This window comes from Ovis aries, chromosome 1 (genome assembly GCF_016772045.2).
Source record: "Ovis aries strain OAR_USU_Benz2616 breed Rambouillet chromosome 1, ARS-UI_Ramb_v3.0, whole genome shotgun sequence".
NCBI lineage: Eukaryota > Metazoa > Chordata > Mammalia > Artiodactyla > Bovidae > Ovis > Ovis aries.
This window is the reverse complement of record NC_056054.1, coordinates 7,883,666-7,905,213: the sequence shown is the minus strand read 5'-3', so window position 1 is coordinate 7,905,213 and position 21,548 is coordinate 7,883,666. Positions and strand designations below refer to the sequence as shown.

The 21,548-nt window shown below is 48.4% G+C and overlaps 1 protein-coding gene and 1 long non-coding RNA gene across 2 annotated transcripts in view; one reads left to right on the top strand and one right to left on the bottom strand.

Moving 5' to 3' along the window:
- The first annotated feature begins 466 nt into the window (after window positions 1-466).
- The window catches only part of INPP5D (inositol polyphosphate-5-phosphatase D), a 137,809-nt gene continuing 116,727 nt past the window's right edge, over window positions 467-21,548 (top strand). The window contains exon 1 of the mRNA XM_027967486.2: window positions 467-763. Within this exon, the coding sequence (XP_027823287.1) occupies window positions 630-763 (134 nt within the window). The 5' untranslated portion in view covers window positions 467-629. The remainder of the gene's footprint in view (window positions 764-21,548) is intronic.
- LOC114114006 (uncharacterized) lies at window positions 7,010-8,152 on the bottom strand. The gene is made up of 2 exons (XR_003588834.3): window positions 7,839-8,152; window positions 7,010-7,480 (listed from the first exon to the last, which is right to left on the bottom strand). It is a non-coding gene; the product is annotated as an uncharacterized LOC114114006 (long non-coding RNA).

The following is a 21,548-nucleotide window of genomic DNA, read 5'->3' as shown; positions in this document are numbered from 1 at the left end:
GGGGTAGTGGGGCAGGCCTCAGCCCCAGTTGAGAAGCCCGACCCTGTGAGCCTCCGACCTGCGGGCATGTCAGAGGGAGTGGACAGGGAGGTGGAAAGCTCAGGGGTAGGGCAGAGGGCTGGGGTGGGCGTCCTCGGCGTGGCAGCCCCACTCGGGGCATCGGGTCATGGGTCCCAGAATGGCCAACCCTTGGGCCTCACTCCTTCAGAGGCTGGCCCTGAGCCTCCTGACGCCAGAGGAGCTGATAGATTCCCCTAGGAGGACTCGAGCTGATATTCCCCATGCCAGGGACCAAGACCCATTAAAGAAGGGAGCCGGGGGTGGGGGACACGGCAGGGCTGGGGGTGGTGGTGAGAGGGAGGGGCAGCAGGCCGTGAGGGGGGAGGTGGAGGACTGTCTTGCTTGGGCTCTGCAATGAGGAAGTTCTCTGCAGCTCAGCTTCCTTTCCCTTGCCGAGTGCCTGAAACAGGAAGTCGGCCAGTGAGCGGTGGCGGCGGCAGCAGCAGCTGGGGCGACTGAGAGGGAACCCACGGGGGTCCAGCGCAGGAGCGCCCAGCTCCCCCGTCGGCGCGGTGTCCGGTCCAGTGGTGAGGCCGCCGGGCCCGGCCCCGGGGACACCCGCGCCCGCCATGGTCCCCTGCTGGAACCATGGCAACATCACCCGCTCCAAGGCAGAGGAGCTGCTCTCCAGGACGGGCAAGGATGGGAGCTTCCTCGTGCGTGCCAGCGAGTCCATCTCCCGGGCCTACGCCCTCTGTGTGCTGTGAGTACCCGACCTGCCCACCCCGGCCCGGCCTGGCAGCGGAGGTGATGGAGGTGCCGCTTGTGCACAGGGCAAGCTGGCTCGGGGCACGTTGGGGCCCCTGCCCTGGGTTGGGGTTGTTTCTGTGTCCAGCGACCTTGCGCTTCCCAAGTTTGTTAGTGGGTCCAGCTGAGGCCCGTCGGGGGACCTGCTTGGCCCTGGAGTTGGGGTTTTGAGAGCAGGAGCCCTCCAGGGCTAGCCTGGGATCTGGGCCACACACCCCAGCGACCAGCAAGCAGCAGGGCCAGGGGCTTCCTTGAGGTTCCAGGGACCAAGGGGGTGGGGGGCGGGTTGTCCAGGGCCTGTGAGCCGGGCGGAAACTCAGGGCTCCGTGGTGGTGGGAGTGTTAGAAAGCAGCTGGGTCAGTTCAGGTGTTGGTCAAAGATGCCCAGTTGGGAAACCCTCCTGGAAGAACAGAAGTGGGAAGCGGGAACCCTTCCTGTGCCAGAGTATGGGCCTTTGGAGGAAGCTGTTGTCTGGGGAGCTGTGAAGACGGGGAGTCGCTCAAGAAAGGATCAGAGGCTGTATCTGGGGCCCTGGGAACAGAGCAAGTCATGTTACCTACAGCAGGAGCCACTTCTCACCCGTCCAAGGCCCTCAGCCGTGTCCCCGCCTTTTGAGGCCTGTCGGCCACCGTCGACTGCCCCCCCCCCGCCCCCAGCTCTGGGATGCTGCTGAATGCACCAGTTGTCCTAAAACTGGGGAACCGGCCACTTGCTGACGGTTCCTTTTTGTAACACCCTTCTCCACCAATGTCTGAGAGAGGCCCTTGGCCCTGCCACTCTGCCACCCTGCGGTCTAACCATGCCCGCTGGGGCCTCGGGCATGATGGGGGAAGGGCACGTTCACCTGCACTGCTGAGGTAGCACCCCTGGGCTTGCGGAAGGGTCCCTCTGAGCAGGCAGACCCTACCACCATCCATGCAGGAGGGAAATGGGTCATGGACCACAGACTGTATTTGGAGCTTGTTGAGTTTGAGCATTTGTCTGTGTATCAACCTATTTCAACCTCGTGAAAATCTGAAGTGCAGGTCCTTTTGTTGGCCGCTTTTGCAGATGAGGAAATTGAGGCTCAGACGAGTTAACCGAGCGATGACAAAGTCAACAATGTCCGTCCCCAGAGGCTGCACCCAGGCAGACAGATGGCTGCCACCCCAGTCCTGTACCTGTCAAGCCGGTGTGAGCCTGGGTTCCAGTGGCAGCGAGAGAAGCCAGGGTGTTTACCGGGGTCAACTGGGAGTGTTTAGAAATTAACCCAGGCTTTTAGCCGGCCACCTGGCCCAAGGTCTGACTGCATCAGAGCCTCGCCCTCCCGAGGCCAGCTTCTTGAGCCCCCAGTTCTCACACCCGGGGTGGGGGGAAAGGGAAGCAGACCCAGTCTTCCCCACAGGCACAGCCCCTCTGTAGAGACAGGGCGTAGAGACAGTGGGGACATCCTGCTCTGTCTCCCCTCAGCCCACGTGCAGCTCTCCCCTCCCCGCAGAGACCTCGGGAGCTTCCAGGCTCCAGCTCACTAACCTTCACAGCACCCCCTTGACCAGGGAGCTGTGGTCAGGCTCAGGCTATAGATTGGAACGTGGGTCTCTGACTCTAAACTGGGAGCCTTGTGCCAGCCAGAGACAGAGCTAGGAAAAGCCATGAAACCTCTAGGCCCACCGCCCCTGACTTTGCAAGTGGGCAGACCTCAGAGAGCTTGAGGCCTCTGTCCACGCCGCCCTGCTGTGTGTGTGTGTGTTAGTTGCTCAGTGGTGTCCGACTCTTTGCGACCCCATGGACTGTATACCTGTCAGGTTCCTCTGGGATTTCCCAGGCAAGAATACTGGAGTGGGTTGCCATTCCCTTCTCCAGGGGATCTTTCTGAGCCAGGGATCGAACCCAGGTCTCCTGCTTTACAGGCGGATTCTTAAGCGTGGGGGCCACCAGGGGAGCCCCCACGCTGCTGGGCTGGCTGGTGGCAAACTGGGACCCCAGAGGGTGTGTGGCACCCGTTCCTCTCTTTTGCGTCTTCTTCCCTCCCCTCCCTGGTGCTGAGTTACTCTTGGAGCCTTGGCGACTGTGCGGGGTCTGCCTCCTCGGGAGGGTATCCGTGGCCCACACCCCACCCCATATCCACCATCCTCTGAGTCCAGGGCTGGGTTTCTTGTCAGTCTCCCAGCCCCAAGGCCCCTTTAGCTCCAGACAGCAGGCCTTGCAGCCCTCCCCAGGGAGCCCAGCCATGAGGCCAGGCACTAACTCCAGGCCCAGGGCTCCCCTCTCCCCTTGGCTCTGTGGGGGGAAGTCAGCTTCCCACAGGGGCAGGAACCCCTGTAGGATGTGGGATACCACGAACCGCCGAACTTTCCAAAACCCTGGGAGACCTCCTTTTGCCACCACCTTTAATGTTGCCAATTAAAGAGATTTAAAAACGAAAACCTAGCTAAGTGATATCTAACTGCCACCTTTTAGCCGTTCATTTCATGAAAGCATCCTTTAACGGCACCGAAAAGGCAGGAAAAACGTGCTCTTAAAAAACAAAACAGAAAAAGTCAAAAGGCCAGTCCTTTAAATCATGGAGGTTTGGCTTCCTGAAAAACAGCCCCCCACTCTCCCACCTCATCCTTAGCTTTCTCTGTTCCTGGGACTGGTGAAAACCTTGTCCTCCCTGTCCTCGGCCAGCGAGGGGCACCCCAGTGGGATTCCACAAGCATGAGTCTCCCAGGCATCAGGCTCTACCCTCTGCTTCTCTCTGGGAGATGCTGAGAGAGCAGGACCCCAGGTATGCCAGCTATGGTGTCAAGGCCTTTTAATGACCCTGCTCCAAAGTGAGCAAGGAAGCCTCTAAGACTGGCCCTCCTACGCTGGAAAAATCTATATGGGAAAAGACCTCAGGCACCCTGCTTGGACCCCAGTGGCTCGAGCATATTCCCGGCTCCTCCAGTTGAGAGAAGAGGGCGGCAGGAGGCTTCCCACGCCTGATTTAGGCTGAGATGCTTGGAGCTCCAGGAACTGAGGGCAGCTTCCCCGGGAGTGGCCTGCTCGCTGGAGAAAGAGGACAGGATTTGCCTATTTAAATGGAACTAAGGAAGGGGTGAGGGAAACGCCAGCAGACAAGGCTGCGATTGAGAGTGGCCCACGTGACCCACGTATGCATGTTCGCCCCCGGGCCTAGCAAGCCCGCACTTCCTCTCAGGAGGTCAGCCCTACCACCTGCCGTGGAGCAAGACGACACAGGTCCCTCCTCCATGACTCAGAAAACCTTGCTTTAGGGGGACCCCGAGGCCCATTTCAGGGTGCAGAGAGCTGGAGGGGAGGACCCCAGGCAGCTGACTCCATGGATAGAGTCCCGCTCTGTTTTCTTGCAGCAAGGGGCTTGAGATCACGAGGGGCAGTGGGTCTTCTGGGTGTGGTCTATGTCACGCTCCCCTGGCTCCACTCGAACCCGCCAGCAGACTAGGGAGGTCACAGGACTCCCTGAGGGGGCCGTCCGGCCACATTTGTACGGAGGATGCTAAGAGACTATCAAGCTTGTGTCTTCCTCTCCTGCCAGGACTGCGCTTCCATGTGAGGCCAGCATACCTGCCAGGTGCTTTCTGCTGCAGGGAAGAGGTACACGTTTAGGGATTCAGGTCCATCAGCGTGCAGGGGTCAGGGTCATGGGTCAGTTGGGGCCAGGCTCTCCTTGCCCTGGCTGGGCGGGTTGAACCAGAACAATGGCCCAGAGGAATCAGAGATACACTGCCGTCTCTGTAAGTGCAGCCCAGCCCCCGAGAGCGAGCCTATATATTCTGGGTCCATCAGCCACCCTGCAGGATGGAGCTGCCTGGTCCAGTGGTGTTTCCACTAAACCACACAGGAGAGAGCTGGCTTCCCTCCCAGGGGCAGGGGCAGACAAGTGCTACCTGTGACTCCGAAACCGATGCCTGGCCTGGCCTGCTGTGGCAAGGACGTGGTTTTGGTTTCCCTCAGCACCTGGCCGACCACAAGCTGCCCAGGCAAAGCTACAGCTGCCTTCCCAGGGACAGTACAAGGCAGCCTGGACTTGAAAGCCTTGTGAGCAAGGCCAGAAAGACAAAGAGGCCCCAGAAGGACATTTTGTCATCAAAAGTGCCCTTCACGAAGGCTTTCTACTTGTTAGAAAGTTATGGCCCCTTGAGGTAGGACAAGCCATACCACTGCAGCCTTGCTCTGTAAACCGAAGGTGGATACTGATGCATTCTGCCTAAAAATAACAGCAGAAGACGACCGGCATGTCAGATTCTGTTCTAAGCTCTTTGCACACACTGACTCACTCACTGTCCACACTGGCCTTTGGAGGAAGTGTGGCTATTATCCCCACTTTACAGATGCGGAAAACTGAGACCCAGAGAGGTTAGGTAACATGCTGTATGTTCATAGTACTAATGTCGGCAGGACCAGAACTTGAATTTACTGTTTCTGGGAGAGAGAAAGAGAGAGACGCCAGCAAGTCTGGGTGTGTGTAGAGTCAGAGGAGGCCTGGAGGGGAGACCCCTCGTGATGGAGCACAGAGAAGGGACTTGGCAGGGGAGTGGGCAGAAATGTCTTAGAGAGGTGTAAAGCCATTTACTAAAGGTGTGAATGGGTCTGATGTAATCCTCCTTCCTCCAACCCCCTTTCAAAGTTTAGGAAAGTTTATGCGGATCCCAGATGCTGGGAAAGACTGAGGGCAGGAGGAGAAGGGGGCGGCAGCGGGTGAGATGGTTGGATGGCATCACTGACTCCATGGACGTGAGTTTGAGCAGACTCCAGGAGATGGTGAAGGACGGGGAAGTCTGGTGTACTGCAGTTCATGCGGTCACAAAGAGTCAGACACAACTTAGCAACTAAACAACAACGACGACAAATACTGCTCACGAATTACTTTTGTGCACGTGCAAAGGGAAAGACTGTTTTTCCTGTCTGGTATTGACAAAGGGTGAGAGATGCTGGCGCAGACAGCAGTCAGAGCCAGAGGACCGCAGCTCCTAAAAGCTGGTTTGTGTAAGAGATTGCTCAGTTTGCTCTCTAGTTGTCCAGGGACCACTATGCTGAGCAGCCCTTCTGCATTCAGGACCAAGAGGGAGTGATGTGCCCGGGGAGGCCTCTCCATCTAACAGGTTCCTGGTACTTTCTTTGTGCAGCGACTCGTAAAACCCATAGTCGAGTGTCTCCAGGTTCTCCGTGCCCTAGCCTAGTGTCCTGGAGCAATTTTTCCAGAACCAGGGGAGGCTTGGCTTTGGTTTGTTTTTCCCTAGCGGCTCAGCAGTAAAGAATCAGCCTGCAGTGCAGGCGACCCAAGTTCGATCCCTGGGTCTGGAAGATCCCCTGGAGGAATGCATGGCAACCCACTCCAGTATTCTTGCCTGGAGAATCCCATGGACAGAGCCTGGTGGGCTATAGTCTGTAGGGTCTCAAAGAGTCGGACACGACCAGAGACACTGAGCACCTGTCCACCTGACAGGTGAGAGTCACCTGCGCACAGGCTTCGGAGCTTCTCCGATGGGTGGTCCCATCTCCTGGACTGTGAACCCCAGTGTGGCCAGCCATGAGAGGCGGTGCTCTAGGCCTTCCTCCCTGCCCCAGCAATGGAGGCTCTTCCCTCGCTAATTCAGGTCATGTGATGAAGTCCTTAGGGGCAAGCCCTCTGTGGTTGGCTGGGCCTCATGTGAGTTCTAGCCTTTGTGAGATGCTAACCTCCCTGTACCCACCCAGCGTCCTCAGTGGGGAAATGCCCGCTCATTGGGTTAAATTTTTATTGCAGTAAAACTCACATCCTGTAGAATCAGTGGTGTGTAGTGCATTCATAATGTAAAACCATCAGTTCAGTTCAGTTCAGCTCACTCAGTCCTGTCCAACTCTTTGCGACCCCACGGACTGCAGCACGCCAGGCTTCCCTGTCCATCATCAACTCCTGGAACTTGCTCAAACTCATGTCCATCGAGTCGGTGATGCCATCCAATCATCTAACACCAGAGCATTTTCATCACCCTTTCCCTTCCTAAAAAACCTGAACCTCTTAGGAGTCACTTCCCATTTCCGTCCCTCCCAAGCTGTGGCAACTACTGACTGACTTACTTTCTGTCTTTGACCATTTGCGTGTTCTGGGTAATCTCACAGGAACAGAATCATATATGTGGCCTTTCGTATCTGACTTCTCACCTGGCATAATGCTTCCAAGGTTTATCCATGTTGTAGTATGAGTCATTCCTTTTCATGGATAAATAGTAGCCCATTTTATCAAGGAGTCACATTTTATTCAGCTGTTCATCACCTGACAGGCATTTGGGTTGCTCCTCCTTTTGTGCTATTATGAATGATGCTGCTGTGGTCATTTAAGTTCAAGTTTTTTTAGGCACGTGTGTTTTCAGCTGTCTTGGGTGGAACTGCTGGGCCACGTGGTAATTCTGTGTTTTACTTTGTGTGGAACTGTCCATCTTTTCTACAGTAGCGGTGCTGTTTCATTCCCATCAGCAGGGTCTCGCCCACACTGGTTATTACGGTTTTGGTAATGGCCGTCCTAGTGGGTGTGAGGTCGCCTCTTATTGTGACTTGGGTTGGCAACTCTCTAATGGTGGATGTTGTTGAGCCTCTTCTCCTCTGCTCCTTGGCCATTTGTATACCTTCTTGGAAGAAATGTCTGTTCCTATCTTTCGCCCGTGTGAAAAATGGGGTGATGTGTCTTTCCATTGCTGTCACTGGATTACTGAGAGGATAAAACGGGAGAATGTGGACGATAAGCACACATAGTCAGCACGCGCTGAACCCTGGCTGTTCCTTTTTTTTTTTTTTTTTGAATTGGAGGATAATATTTGTGCAACCCATACGGCAACGCGAATGAGTCATAATTCGTCACGTATATCCCCTTCCTCCGGAGCCGCCTCCCTCCCCTCCCCGCCCCTCTAGGGTGCAGAGTGCCCCGCGGCCTCCCTGTGGTGTGCAGCAGCCTCCTGCCGGTTATCTGTTTTGCACACGATGGTGATGGTGTACGCATCGCTGCTGCTTTCTCAGTCTGCCCTGCCCTCTCCTCCCCCACGCCCTGGCCTCCAGCCCGGTCTCCACACCTGCGTCTCCATTTCTTCTCTGTCAGTAGGTTCATCCGTCCTGGTTTTCTAGATGCCAGCCATACGCCATTTACGTACTATAGCTTTCTTCCTCTGACCTAGCTTCGCTCTGCAGGACAGGCTCCTGGCCGTGAGTTTTTCCGAGCTGCCGAGTGAGGAGCAACATCTCAGAGGCAGAGGAGGGAAGGCCCGCGTGCGAGGAGCGCGGCGGCGGGAGGGGAGAGGAGGGCGGTGGCTGAGCGTCACTCCCGGGGCTTCCTGGAGGCCGGGGAGCCTCCGGGGACACTGAGCTGTCCTGTGCGGCCTCCTCAGAGGAAGTGCTCAGAGAGCCGAGGCAGGAAGAGGACGCGGCTGACGCACGCGTGGTCGGCGGCTGTGGGGCGGCGGAGGTCTGAGAGAGAGAGGGGTCGGGGCTCAGGGGCCAGGAAGAAGCGCTGAATGAAGCTGGGAGAAGGAAGAGGAAGGCGAGACGCCCAGGCCATCTTAAGAGTGATTAACCACCAGCACAGGACGGAGAGACTGAGGGATCTAGAGTCCGAAGGCTCCAAGGAAGGAAGCTCCAGGAAGGCTCCAGCGGCGGATGACGTGGCCTCAGTGTCCACAGCCCTGCAGGCCAGGCCCCCCGGGCAGCTCTCTGGACCGGCTCCCTCCTCTCTCTCCTGCTGACTTCAGAGTCCCTTTGTCCCATTATTGAGAAAAGTGTGTTTCCTAGTACCAGGACCCAGACTATTTGGGTTCGATTACTTACTGTAAATGACACCAAAGGGTCAGCTGGTCCAGCCCCTCTCTTGCCAACCAGAAACCTGCCCTCCGGAGGGGAGAGTCTTGCTGCACATCCGGTGTGTCAGGGGCAGTGTAGAAATAGACCCTCTGATAAACAGGACGGTGTTTTGTTCAGTTCAGTTCAGTCGCTCAGTCCTGCCGGACTCTTTGAGACCCCATGGACCGCAGCACGCCAGGCCTCCCTGTCCCTTACCATCTCCAGAGCTTGCTCAAACTCATGTCCATTGAGTCCATCCATCCATCTCATCCTCCATCATCCCCTTCTTGCACGTTTTTTCAAGTAACCTTAAAAAATACAGTATTAAGTAAAACATATAGAGTTCAAGGTGTTAAGGAGGAAAATAATTACCCGATCACTGAGATGAGAGACTAACACGAATACTGTTAATTTGTTGCTGTATTTTCTCATTTAGATTCTCTCTTTCTATGTATTTATATAGATAGATGCGTGTGTCTATACATAGGTAGATATATACATACCTCTGTAAGTTTCATAAGCTCCATATTATATTAATATATGCCTGATACCATGTAATTTTAGTCTGCATTTTCTAGCAACATTAGCATTTTCTCATTTAGTTAACATTTCTTCCTAAATATCATATTTAATAGATGCACAAATTCTATTACACGATGCACCATAATTTATGGAATACTCTTCTATTGTCAGACATTCAACTTACTAACAGTGTTTCATTATTTTAAATATGACAGTGATGAAGGTCTTTGTGCAAATAGGTGACATTTCTGATGATAGATTTCCAGGGGAGGAATTACTGGATCAAAGGATAACGTTTTTAAGGCTCTTGATGGAAAATGACAAATTGCTTTCCAGAAATCTTGTTATAATTTATGTTCTGGTAAGCAGTGCCAAAGAGCACCCACCTCATTCCAGCCTCCATTTACTGAATATTTTCATTTTAAAAATATATTGAATTACGAGGTGAAAGGTAGCTAATTTCCGTTCATTTTGATTTGCATTGCTTGATTGCAGTTGTGGTAAACTTGTTTGGATTATTGACTTTCATCATTTCTCTCTTGTGGATGGTCTGCTTCATTCTCTCTTTGCCTTTTTTCGTTTGAAACTGTCGTTTTTCTGTTATCACCTCTTTGCATGAATTCCTTATATCACATTTGTTGCAAACATTTTTTCTGTGGTTGCCTTTAAACTATGACTTTTCCCCCCCACATTCAGAAACTGTAAATTTTTGTAAAGTCTATCAATCTTGCTCCTTTGTGACATTTTCCCCTTTACTTTCCAATGTAGAGTCCTTCTGCACCCAGGAATTTTGTTTCTTTTGCTTCCTGTGGGGGGGGCAGGGCCTTGAGAGCTAATAGGCTCAGGCTAAGAGGTCACTCTGCCTTTCTAAACTCTGGTAGATTGTCTAACGCTATGGGGCCTCGGTTTCCTCATCTGAAAACCAGGGATAAGAATACCCATGTAGTGCTGTTGGATGGACTGAAAAGTGTGTATCACATGCTTAGCACAATATTTGGCAAAAGCAGATGGAGAAAATGTCGGTTTTTCTGTTTTGCTGTTACTGTTTTACCTGAACACTTTAATCTCTCTGGAATTAATGGATGGTGTAAGACAAAGATTTACAGGTATTGTGCTCAAGTAACCATCTTTCTGGAAACCTCTCACTGAATGGCTTACTCCTCGCCCTTCGCGGCCTCTCTTACCATGTGTTAAGTCTCCCAGGTCTCTTTCTTGCCTGTTTAGTGTCTGTCTGCTTTTCTTACACCAAGTTCACACTGAATGCCTTACCACCGTTTTGTACCTTATTTTACTGTAGGATTTGCATATCTATTCTTTTAAAGTATTCTTCCAGATAAGCCAGATAATAATTTTGACAAGTCGGGAAAAATACTAGTGGGGCTTTAAAAACATTTATTTTTGGCTGCTCAGAGAGCTTTTGTTGCTGCATGTGGGCTTTCTCTAGCTGCAGTGAGTGGGGGTACTCTCTAGCTGCGGTGTGCGGACTTCTCACTGCCTTCGCTTGTTGAGGAGCGTGAGTTCTAGGGCATGTGAGCTCAGTAGTTGCGGCTTAGTTCCCCATGACATGTGGAATCTTCCCAACCCAGGGATCGAACTCATGTGCCCTGCATTGGCAGACGGAGTCCTAACCGCTTCCCTGGTCCACCACGGAAGTCCGCTATTGGCACTTTGATTGTAATTGCATGAAATCCATAACACAACTTGTACAAATGGACATTTTAGTATTTTTCAGTCTTAATAATAAATACAGCTGTTACTGTTGTTATTAACTTTGGTAATTTTCTTCACAGGTCCTACATATTTGTTCAGTTCAGTTCAGTTGCTCAGTCGTGTCCAACTTTTTGTGACCCTATGAATCACAGCAGGCCAGGCCTCCCTGTCCATCACCAACTCCCGGAGTTCACTCAGACTCACATCCGTCAAGTCAGTGATGCCATCCAGCCATCTCATCCTCTGTCATCCCCTTCTCCTCCTGCCCCCAATCCCTCCCAGCATCAGAGTCTTTTCCAATGAGTCAACTCTTCGCATGAGGTGGCTAAAGTACTGGAGTTTCAGCTTTAGCATCAGTCCTTCCAAAGAACACCCAGGGCTGATCTCCCTTAGAATGGACTGGTTGGATCTCCTTGCAGTCCACGGGACTCTCAAGAGTCTTCTCCAACACCACAGTTCAAAAGCATCAATTCTTCGGCGCTCAGCTTTCTTCACAGTCCAACTCTCACATCTATACATGACCACTGGAAAAACCGTAGCCTTGACTAGACAGACCTTTGTTGGCAAAGTAATGTCTCTGCTTTTTAATATGCTGTCTAGGTTGGTCATAACTTTTCTTCCAAGGAGGAAGTGTCTTTTAATTTCATGGTTGCAATCACCATCTGCAGTGATTTTGGAGCCCCCAAAAATAAAGTCTGACACTGTTTCCCTATCTATTTCCCATGAAGTTATGGGACCAGATGCCATGATCTTCGTTTTCTGAATGTTGAGCTTTAAGCCAGCTTTTTCACTCTCCTCTTTCACTTTCATCAAGAGGCTTTTTAGTTCCTCTTCACTTTCTGCCATAAGGGTGGTGTCATCTTCATATCTGAGGTTATTGATATTTCTCCTGGCAGTCTTGATTCCAGCTTGTGTTTCTTCCAGCCCAGCATTTCTCATGATGTACTCTGCATATAAGTTAAATAAGCAGGGTGACAATATACAGCTTTGACGTACTCCTTTTCCTATTTGGAACCAGTCTGTTGCTCCATGTCCGGTTCTAACTGTTGCTTGCTGACCTGCATACAGGTTTCTCAAGAGGCAGGTCAGGTGGTCTGGTACTCCCATTTCTCTCAGAATTTTCCACAGTTTATTGTGATCCACACAGTCAAAAGCTTTGGCATAGTCAATAAAGCAGAAATAGATGTTTTTCTGGAACTCTTTTGCTTTTTCCATGATCCAGCAGATGTTGGCTATTTGATCTCTGGTTCCTCTGCCTTTTCTAAAACCAGCTTGAACATCAGGAAGTTCATGGTTCACGTATTGCTGAAGCCTGGCTTGGAGAATTCTGAGCATTACTTTACTAGAAGGTGAGATGAGTGCAATTGTGTGGTAGTTTGAGCATTCTTTGGCATTGCCTTTCTTTGGGATTGGAATGAAAACTGCTGAGTTTTCCAAATTTGCTGGCATATTGAGTGCAGCGCTTTCACAGCATCATCTTTTAGGATTTGAAATAGCTCAACAGGGATTCCGTCACCTCCACTAGCTTTGTTCGTAGTGATGCTTTCTAAGGCCCACTTGACTTCACATTCCAGGATGTCTGGCTCTAGGTGAGTGGTCACACCATCGTGATTATCTGGGTCGTGAAGATCTTTTTTGTACAATTCTTCTGTGTATTCTTGCCACCTCTTCTTATTATCTTGTGCTTCTGTTAGGTTCATACCATTTCTGTCCTTTATTGAACCCATCTTTGCATGAAATGTTCCCTTGGTATCTCTCATTTTCTTGAAGTCTTTCCCATTCTGTTGTTTTCTCTATTTCTTTGCATTGATCACTGAGGAAGGCTTTCTTATCTCTTCTTGCTATTCTTTGGAACTCTGCATTCAGATGCTTATATCTTTCCTTTTCTCCTTTGCTTTTCACTTCTCTTCTTTTCACAACTATTTGTAAGGCCCCCTCAGAGAGCCATTTTGCATTTCTTTTTCTTGGGGATGGTCTTGATCCCTGTCTCCTGTACAATGTCATGAACCTCCATCCATAGTTCATCAGGCTCTCTATCTATCAGATCTAGTCCCTTAAATCTATTTCTCACTTCTACTCTATACTCATAAGGGATTTGATTTAGGTCAAAGAATTGATGCTTTTGAACTGTGGTGTTGGAGAAGACTCTTGAGAGTCCCTTGGACTGCAAGGAGATCCAATCAGTCCATTCTAAAGGAGATCAGTCCTGGGTGTTGTTTGGAAGGACTGACGCTAAAGCTGAAACTCCAATACTTTGGCTACCTCATGTGAAGAGTTGACTCACTGGAAAAGACTGATGCTGGGAGGGATTGGGGGCAGGAGGAGAAGGGGACAACAGAGGATGAGATGGCTGGATGGCATGACTGACTCGATGGACAAGAGTTTGGGTGAACTCCGGGAGTTGGTGATGGACAGGGAGGCCTGGTGTGCTGCAGTTCATGGGGTCGCAGAGTTGGACATGACTGAGCGACTGAACTGACTGACTGACTGAATGGTCTAGTGGTTTTCTCTACTTTCTTCAATTTAAGTCTGAATTTGGCAATAAGGAGTTCATGATCTGAGCCACAGTCAGTTCCCGGTCTTGTTTTTGCTGACTGTATAGAGCTTCTCCATCTTTGGTTGCAGAGAATATAATCAATCTGATTTCGGTGTTGACCATCTGGGGATGTCCATGTGTAGAGTTTTCTCTTGTGTTGTTGGAAGAGGGTATTTGCTATGGCCGATGTGTTCTCTTGGCAAAACTCTTATTAGCCTTTGCCCTGCTTCATTCTGTACTCCAAGGCCAAATTTGCCTGTTACTCCAAGTGTTTCTTGACTTCCTACTTTTGCATTCCAGTCCCCTATAATGAAAAGGATATCTTTTTGGGGTGTTAGTTCTAAAAGGTCTTGTAGGTCTTCATAGAACCGTTTAACTTCAGCTTCTTCAGCGTTACTGGTTGGGGCATAGACTTGGATTACCATGATATTGAATGGTTTGCCTTGGAAAGGAACAGAGCATTCTGTCATTTTTGAGATTGCATCCAAGTACTGCATTTTGGACTCTTTTGTTGACCATGATGGCTACTCCGTTTCTCCCGAGGGATTCCTGCCCGCAGTAGTAGATATAATGGTCATCTGAGTTAAATTTACCCATTTCAGTCCATTTTAGTTCGCTGATTCCTAGAATGTTGACGTTCACTCTTGCCATCTCCTGTTTGACCACTTCCAATTTGCCTTGATTCATGGACCTGACATTCCAGGTTCCTATGCAGTATTGCTCTTTATAGCATCGGACCTTGCTTCTATCACCAGTCCCATCCACAACGGGGTATTGTTTTTGCTTTGGCTCCATCCCTTCATTCTTTCTGGAGTTATTTCTACACTGATCTCCAGTAGCATATTGGGCACCTAGTGACCTAGGGAGTTCCTGTTTCAGTATCCTATCATTTTGCCTTTTCATACTGTTCATGGGGTTCTCAAGGCAAGAATACTGAAGTGGTTTCCATTCCCTTCTCTAGTGGACCACATTCTGTCCGACCTCTCCACCATGACCCGTCCGTCTTGGGTGGCCCCACACAGCATGGCTTAGTTTCATTGAGTTAGACAAGGCTGTGGTCCCTGTGATCAGATTGGCTAGGTTTCTGTGATTATGGTTTGTGTGTCTGCCCTCTGATGCCCTCTTGCAACACCTACCATCTTACTTGGGTTTCTCTTACCTTGGACGTGGGGTGTCTCTTGACACCTGCTCCAGCAAAGCACAGCTGCTGCTCCTTACCTTGGACGAGGGGTATCTCCTCACGGCTGCCCCTCCTGACCTTGAAGGTGGAGTAGCTCCTCTCAGCCCTCCTGTGCCCATGGAGCCGCTGCTCCTTGGACATATTTGTTAGTATGATTAATTCTGATGATATTTATTACTTTGCTGCTGTTGTGAATACCTTTTCTTCTGCAGTTACACTTTTGGAGTAACTGATAACATACAAAGAAGCTGATTGTATAAATTCACATTTATTCTATCACTTTACTCCTCATTGTTGAAAATTATTTTCATTTGCTACTCTTGGATTTTTTTGGTAAAGAATCAAATCATACATGAATTATAATCATTCTGTGGCCTACTTTCCAAGTACTTGTAACCCTTATTTGGAGTTCGTATTTTATTGCATTGGCTGATGTTTCTAAGATATTACAGTGGAGGATATGGAGAAAAGAAAATATTTACCTCAAACAGAAGTACTATGAGAATCAAACTTGGTGCTACCTGGGAAGGACTTCATACAGTATCTGGCACGTAGTTAGCAGTTGATAATAGCTAGTTGTGGGGGGTGTTTTTGTTTTTGTTTTTGGCATGTCCAAAAAGAAGTTCTCTTCCTAGTTTTATGAAGAGTTTTGAAGAAGGGATTATTAACTTTTGTCAAATGCCTTTTTAATATCTATTGAGATGATTATGCTGTGTCTCATATTTCATTAACTGGTAAAGAGTTTGATTTTATAGATTTCCTAATAGGAACTTTTTTTTTTTTTTGCATGATTAGAATCAACTGTTCTTGATTATGATGACTTTATTACACTCAGAATTTCATGTAAAATTTTTGCACCTTTGTTCATAAGTGAAATTGATTTTATATGATTTTGATCCTGGAAATATTTATGAAGCATCATCATTACCTGATTTTTTCAAAAAAAAAAAATTGGCAAAGGTACTTTTCCTCAGAGCAATTTATAGAGATAATTCAATTTCTTATTTTTTGGTATTGAATCTTTCTTGATTTCTATTTCTTCTTATGCTACTTATAAATGTACCTTATTGAAGTATAGTTGATTTAAACATTGTGTTAATTTCTGTGGTAGAGCAAAGTGATTCAGTTACACATATATGCGTATTCTTTTTCATAGTCTTTTCCATTACAGTTTATCACAGGATATTGACTATGGTTCTCTATTCTATACAATTGGACCTTGTTGTTTTTGTGTTACTTCTGATAAGTTATATATGTTTTTTAGTAAAAAAATAATTTGTTGAGATTTTCAAATTTTCTGGCATACAATTATGCATGGTTTTCTGTAATTTTAAGGCTTTTATTTTATTGCTGTTGCTATCCTCTGTTACTCACTACTGGTTTTGCTTATGAGTTGTGTTGGCCAGGATCCCAACAGGAAATAGGTGGCATAATCAAAGGGGTGCCAAGCATAGGGATGGTGGAGTAACCTGGGCGGGCAACCCTGGGAAGACATTCCCACTGCTGGTCCTGAGGATCAGGGCCTCCCGTGGAGGACTTCAGCCACTGCTGGTCTGCTGCAGGTCGGGGGTGCAGTCAGGGGGATTGATGCCCCTATCTCACCATCCCCTCACCCTGCCAGCGCCTCCCATTCGCTTAACGTTGGTGACGTTGCCCACGACAGCCAGCCTGCTGGACACAGGGCGGATGAAGGAGAGAGAGGGTCTACGGGGGAGAGAGGGGAGGGTGCAAGGGCAGTGTCCAGGTCATCTGCGTTGTTTTCTGTCTGTCAGACGGCTGGCCCGGGGCTTACCTGGCAGTGCAGAGGTTAAGACTTCTCCTCCCAAAGCAGGGGTGTGCAGGTTCAATCCCTGTTTGGGTAGCTAAGATCCCACATATCTTGAGGCCAAAATACCAAAGCGTAAACAGAAACAACATTGTCACAAATTCAATAAAAACTTAAACAATAGTTCACATTAAAAAATGCTTTAAAAAAAGAGGGTCGTCCATTGAATTTTCTGAATTTCAAGTCATATGTGCTTAGATTGACTTACCTGTTCTGCTTTTTCTTTTTATATTAGAAAACTTAAAAAAAATTAAAAAAAGAAAGCTAGCTGTGAGTTCAGGAACCCCTGCTGTATTTATGTTGGAGGACAGAGCTTTGTCCTCTGTATTTCTCATCTTCCCTCTCCTCCTGTACTGATTGACTTTCTCAGATTTATCTTCTTCCTTGATAAAGTTCTCCAGAACACAAAGCTGCTGTTTGCTGCCTCTCTCATAGCGTTTAATGCTGGCTGTAGAACTCTGGGTTTTTCACTTCTGACCAGTTTTTTCTTTTATCTCCTGTTCCTCAGTTTTCACAATGCATTTCTCCAGTTTCAGAGAAGCAATTGTCTCTTAAATCTTACTGAGCTCACAAGTCAGACTTCTCCAGAGTGTATTTTCTTTTTCATTTTTCCTTTTTGCAGTGCTTCTATGTCACATGGAGACATCATCTTTGAGTTCTTAGAAAAATGGTACCCCCTTCTTTTCAGTGGTGCTGTTTTGAATAGATCTGGTGGTTTTTCTTTTCCAGCAAAGAACTGTCAGGAAAAAGCTGGATCCAATTATTTTTTTTAGACACTGGGTTGGGTTTCTGCCCAACTCTTCTTCCCAAAGATAAAGCATCAGCAGGGATGGGAGAGGGAGCCCCCTGATCTGAGGTCCACCTGACTGGGTTGAGTAATGCAGGGGTGGTGAGGTGCATGGATAGGTGGGCTTCCTCCTGGGGGTCTCAGGCAAGGCCCCTCCCCAGGATGCTGGGGCAGGACGCGCTGCAGGCCCACAACTACACTCACCCCACCTCTCACCTGGCCACCTGGGCTGCCTCCTCCTGCTTCCTCTCTTCTGAACCGATGGCCTCTTTTCCTCGCTCTCTTTGCCTGGGATTCTTTGAGGTTTGGGTGGTGGACAGTGAGCACCCTTGGTTCGTAGGGTCTACACACATTTTCTCTAATTTCTACATTGGACTCAAGTGGCTTTTTTGAATGTAGAGCTTCCAATCCTTGTTCTCCCATCCTCTCTCGTCCAGATGTCTGCAACACTCAAGCAAACACACACACACACACACACACACACACACACACACACAATTAGAAATTAAAACTGAAGGATAATGAGTTGCAAAGGAGTTTTTTAAACAACTCCGGAACATGCTAAGCTGATCGGCTGAGTGAGACAGACACTAATGAGGTTCTCGAATTTCAGAATTTGATTTCTCTCTCTCTCACCATAGGAAAAGATGCTTCTGGGCATGTTCTCAGTGGTTATTTGGCTAGGAATAGTCACACAGAAATAGTAACATTAATCTGAAAGAATAAATAAAATGCCACAAAGTAGTTTCTTCCTATTTCCATTTGCTTATCCTCTTACATTTGAGTTAAACTTCCCAAACCCATGATCTGAAAGTGCTTTCCAAGGGGAAGCATCTCCTGCTGAGAACAGTGTAGGCACCTGTAGTCACCCAATGGCTGTTGGGAGTCGCATGGAAAATTCGCTGTGAGTGCCACTGCCTCCAAGAATAGAGTGATCCCACATGTGGGAGGTTGGGCCAGCCCAGCGTCATCCCAGCCTGGGTCTCCAATGGGAATATTCCTAACACACCTGCTCTGAAATGTGGCCCAGACTCTGGAAAGAGTAGCAGCTGAAGACCAGGGCTAGTGCCCTAAATTGTAACTACATCAGTCCCGGTACCGCTCATGTGCAAAGTGAGTGCTCTACCATTTGAGCTAACTCTCCCTTCCCCCAAATTGTTACTAAAGCATTATCAAGAGGTGAGAAAGGGCTAAATAGGACCCATGGTCCCCAATGAGCACATTGTCTGGGCTATGTTCCAGGGCAGTGGTTGTCAAAGGTGATTTGCTTGTGGAATTTTCACTGTAAACACTCTATATATAAGATTCTGGGGATGTAAATGTGTTTGTGTGGGCTTTCCCGGTGGCTCAGCAGTAAAGAATCCGCCTGCAGTGCAGGAGCTATAGGAGACTTGGGTTCAATCCCTGGGTCGGGAAGATCCCCAGGAGGAGGGCATGGCAACCCATTCCAGTACTCTTGCCTGGAGAATCCTGTGGATGGAGGAGCCTAACAGGATCAGTCCATAGGGTCGCAAAGAGTCGGACACGACTGAAGCAACTTAGCACGCACGCACGCATATGTGTGTGTACCCACCTGATGAAAAGAGCTGACTCACTGGAAAAGACCTTGGTGCTGGAAAAGATTGAGGGCAAAAGGAGAAAGGGGCAGCAGAGGACACGATGGTTAGAATAGCATTAATGGACATAAATTTGAGCAAACTCCAAGAGATAGTGAAGGACAGGGAAGCGTGGCGTGCTACAGTCCATAGGGTCCTAAAGAGTCAGAGACAACTTAGCCGCTGAACGACAACATGTTTATTAATATGTTATGTATCTGTCTATGCGTGTGCACATGTATGTATATGTACATGTCAAGTGTATGGGACCAGGGTGAAGTGCAGCTGCTGGTGAGTGTGGGAGGCTGAGGAGTGGCCCCCTCCACCTCTCTGCAGAGCCCCCAGCGGCAGCCAGTTTGAACCCACCGCTCTCCAGGGGATGTGCGTGGCAGGGAGTGGTGGTGGTGGTGATGCTCACGCTTTTCCTTGAAGACCACTGATTCGGCCCCAGGGATGACGTGTGCTCCCCCCCACCCCCATGCATAGGAGATGCTGAATGTTAACGATCTGAGGGGAAAGCATCTTCTGCTGTACTAGCTGTTGATTCTGATCCACCTGAGTAACACAGAGCCTTATCAGTGTTTCTCGAGCACCTTTGAAAAAGCCACAGAGGCTTGTCTGCCACGCTCGATTCACGGAGGGGCCTTCCTGTTCGGCGAGCTTTATGTGTGCCCCTCCTGGTGACTCTGAGTTCTTTCCTTCTGTTTACAAGCTGATGTTTGGGCGCCTGTTCCACCTCTTCCGTAAATTAGCTGCCCTCAGCCAAATAAGAGACGATTCTCCGCCCTGGCCTTATTTGCATATCTACAGGAGGAAGTGTCATGAGAACAGGCTGTGAAAGATAAGACCAGAACAGGCTTCCAACTGTCTGGGGTGTGTGCCTGGCTGGCTCTACAAATGGGGCTGAGGCTGCAGTGGGTGGGCATGGGGGGAGTGAGGTGGGGGTCTGGGACGGTTCCCCGTTTCCCCGGGGACATCTCTGGGAGGTGAGGTGATGCTGAATTAGAGCTTCATCCTGGCCATCTCTGAAATAAGCCAACTGTGGTGTCAGTTCAGGCTTTGGAGACAGGATGGGAATGGGAAAGGTGGGAATTAAAGGGGTCAGAGGAAGAGAGGAAATTTTCCTATGCGAAATGAAGAGACACATGGAAGTGAAATCACCCAAAACATCCTCCAAAACTTTCTTTTAACATTCATTGTTTCAAAAGGCATTAAAAATTGTAAGATGGACCACATAAAATTATAAAACCTCTGTACAGCTAAGAAGAAAAACATCAATATACAGTGTTAAAAATAAATAACTCAAAAATATATTGTAGCATATATCAAAATCTTATGAATAAATAAGCAAAAGATGAATTTTAAAAAAAAAGTGAGCCAAAGACATGAAAAGGAATTCACAGAAAAAGAAATACAAATATGTAAAACTTATGAGAATACATTCAACCCTGCTCATAAAGAAAGGCAAATTAAAGCCAGCCATCATCTCTCAAATTTGCAAAAGATTAAAATGTCTGATAACAACCAGTTGGCAGGGTATGGGGAAACATACACTTTCATACCCAGTTAGTAAGAGACAGGTTAGTAGGAGACACAGTGTGACGACTTCATTGGAAGGCAATGTTAGTCTCTATCAAAACATACAGTGCCTGCAACCTTTAGCCCAGCCGTTCTCCTTCTAGAGACGTATCCACCCCCGCTCGCAAATGGCGGCACTTGCGGTGTTTGGTGTGTTTTGAGCACTAGTCTAAATGCTCAATTTACACAAAAAGTTGATGCTGTGTTATTATTCTCCCCTTTTTACTGAGGGAGAAACTAAAGGATTTTACTGAGGATTCAGCCATGTACACAAGAGGTCAGAACAGAGATGTTCATTGCAGCACTACTTATAGGAGTGAAAAGCCCCAAATAACTACCTATCCAGGCTTCCTTGGTGGCTTAGACAGCGAAGAATCTGCCTGCAACATGGGAGCCCCAGTTCTGATCCCTGGGAAGGGGAAAATCCCCTAGAGAAGGGAGTGGCTCCCCACTCCAATATTCTTGCCATGGACAAGGATAATTCCATGGACAGAGGAGCCTGGTGGGCTATAGTCCATAGGGTCACAAGAATTGGACACAAGTGAGTGTCCACACCACACACACACACACACACACACACACACACACACAAAACTACCTGTTCATCATCATGGTCTGGTCAAATAAATGATGAGCTGATCATGTGCTGGAACATGACTTGGACAGATTGCTTATATATATATATATATATATATATATATATATATATATATAAAATATATATATATTGGTGAAAAACAGAAAATTCTAGAACAACATGTAATATGATGTTATTTGCATTTAAAAGATATGCGTCAATTTATGTGTATGTTTAAACGTTCTGGAATGATTTACAAAAGGAGTAGGAACTCCAGAGAATTCACAGGACTGGGGAGGGATACTTTTTTTTTTTTTCATTTTGTACCTTTCTGAGTGGTCTTAAATTTTGTTAACTAGTGAATAACTTCAAAATCTAGTTAAACAGTAACACATAAGTATTGAGTGCTGGGCATCTAGGAGAGGTTAAATGAATGACCGCTTTGTACTGAAGCATCACTTTGATCATCAAAACAATATGAGCCTCTGTGAGCCAGAGTGTGGAGCTGCCTGGGGGTCTAGAGGCGTGGGCAAGTTTTCAGGGTCCGTGAGAATCCCATGTGGGGGAAGTGGGGATGGGAGATTATGGGTGAGAGGATAGAACAGTCATTTCAACTGAGAGTGTAAGACCCAAGTGGTGT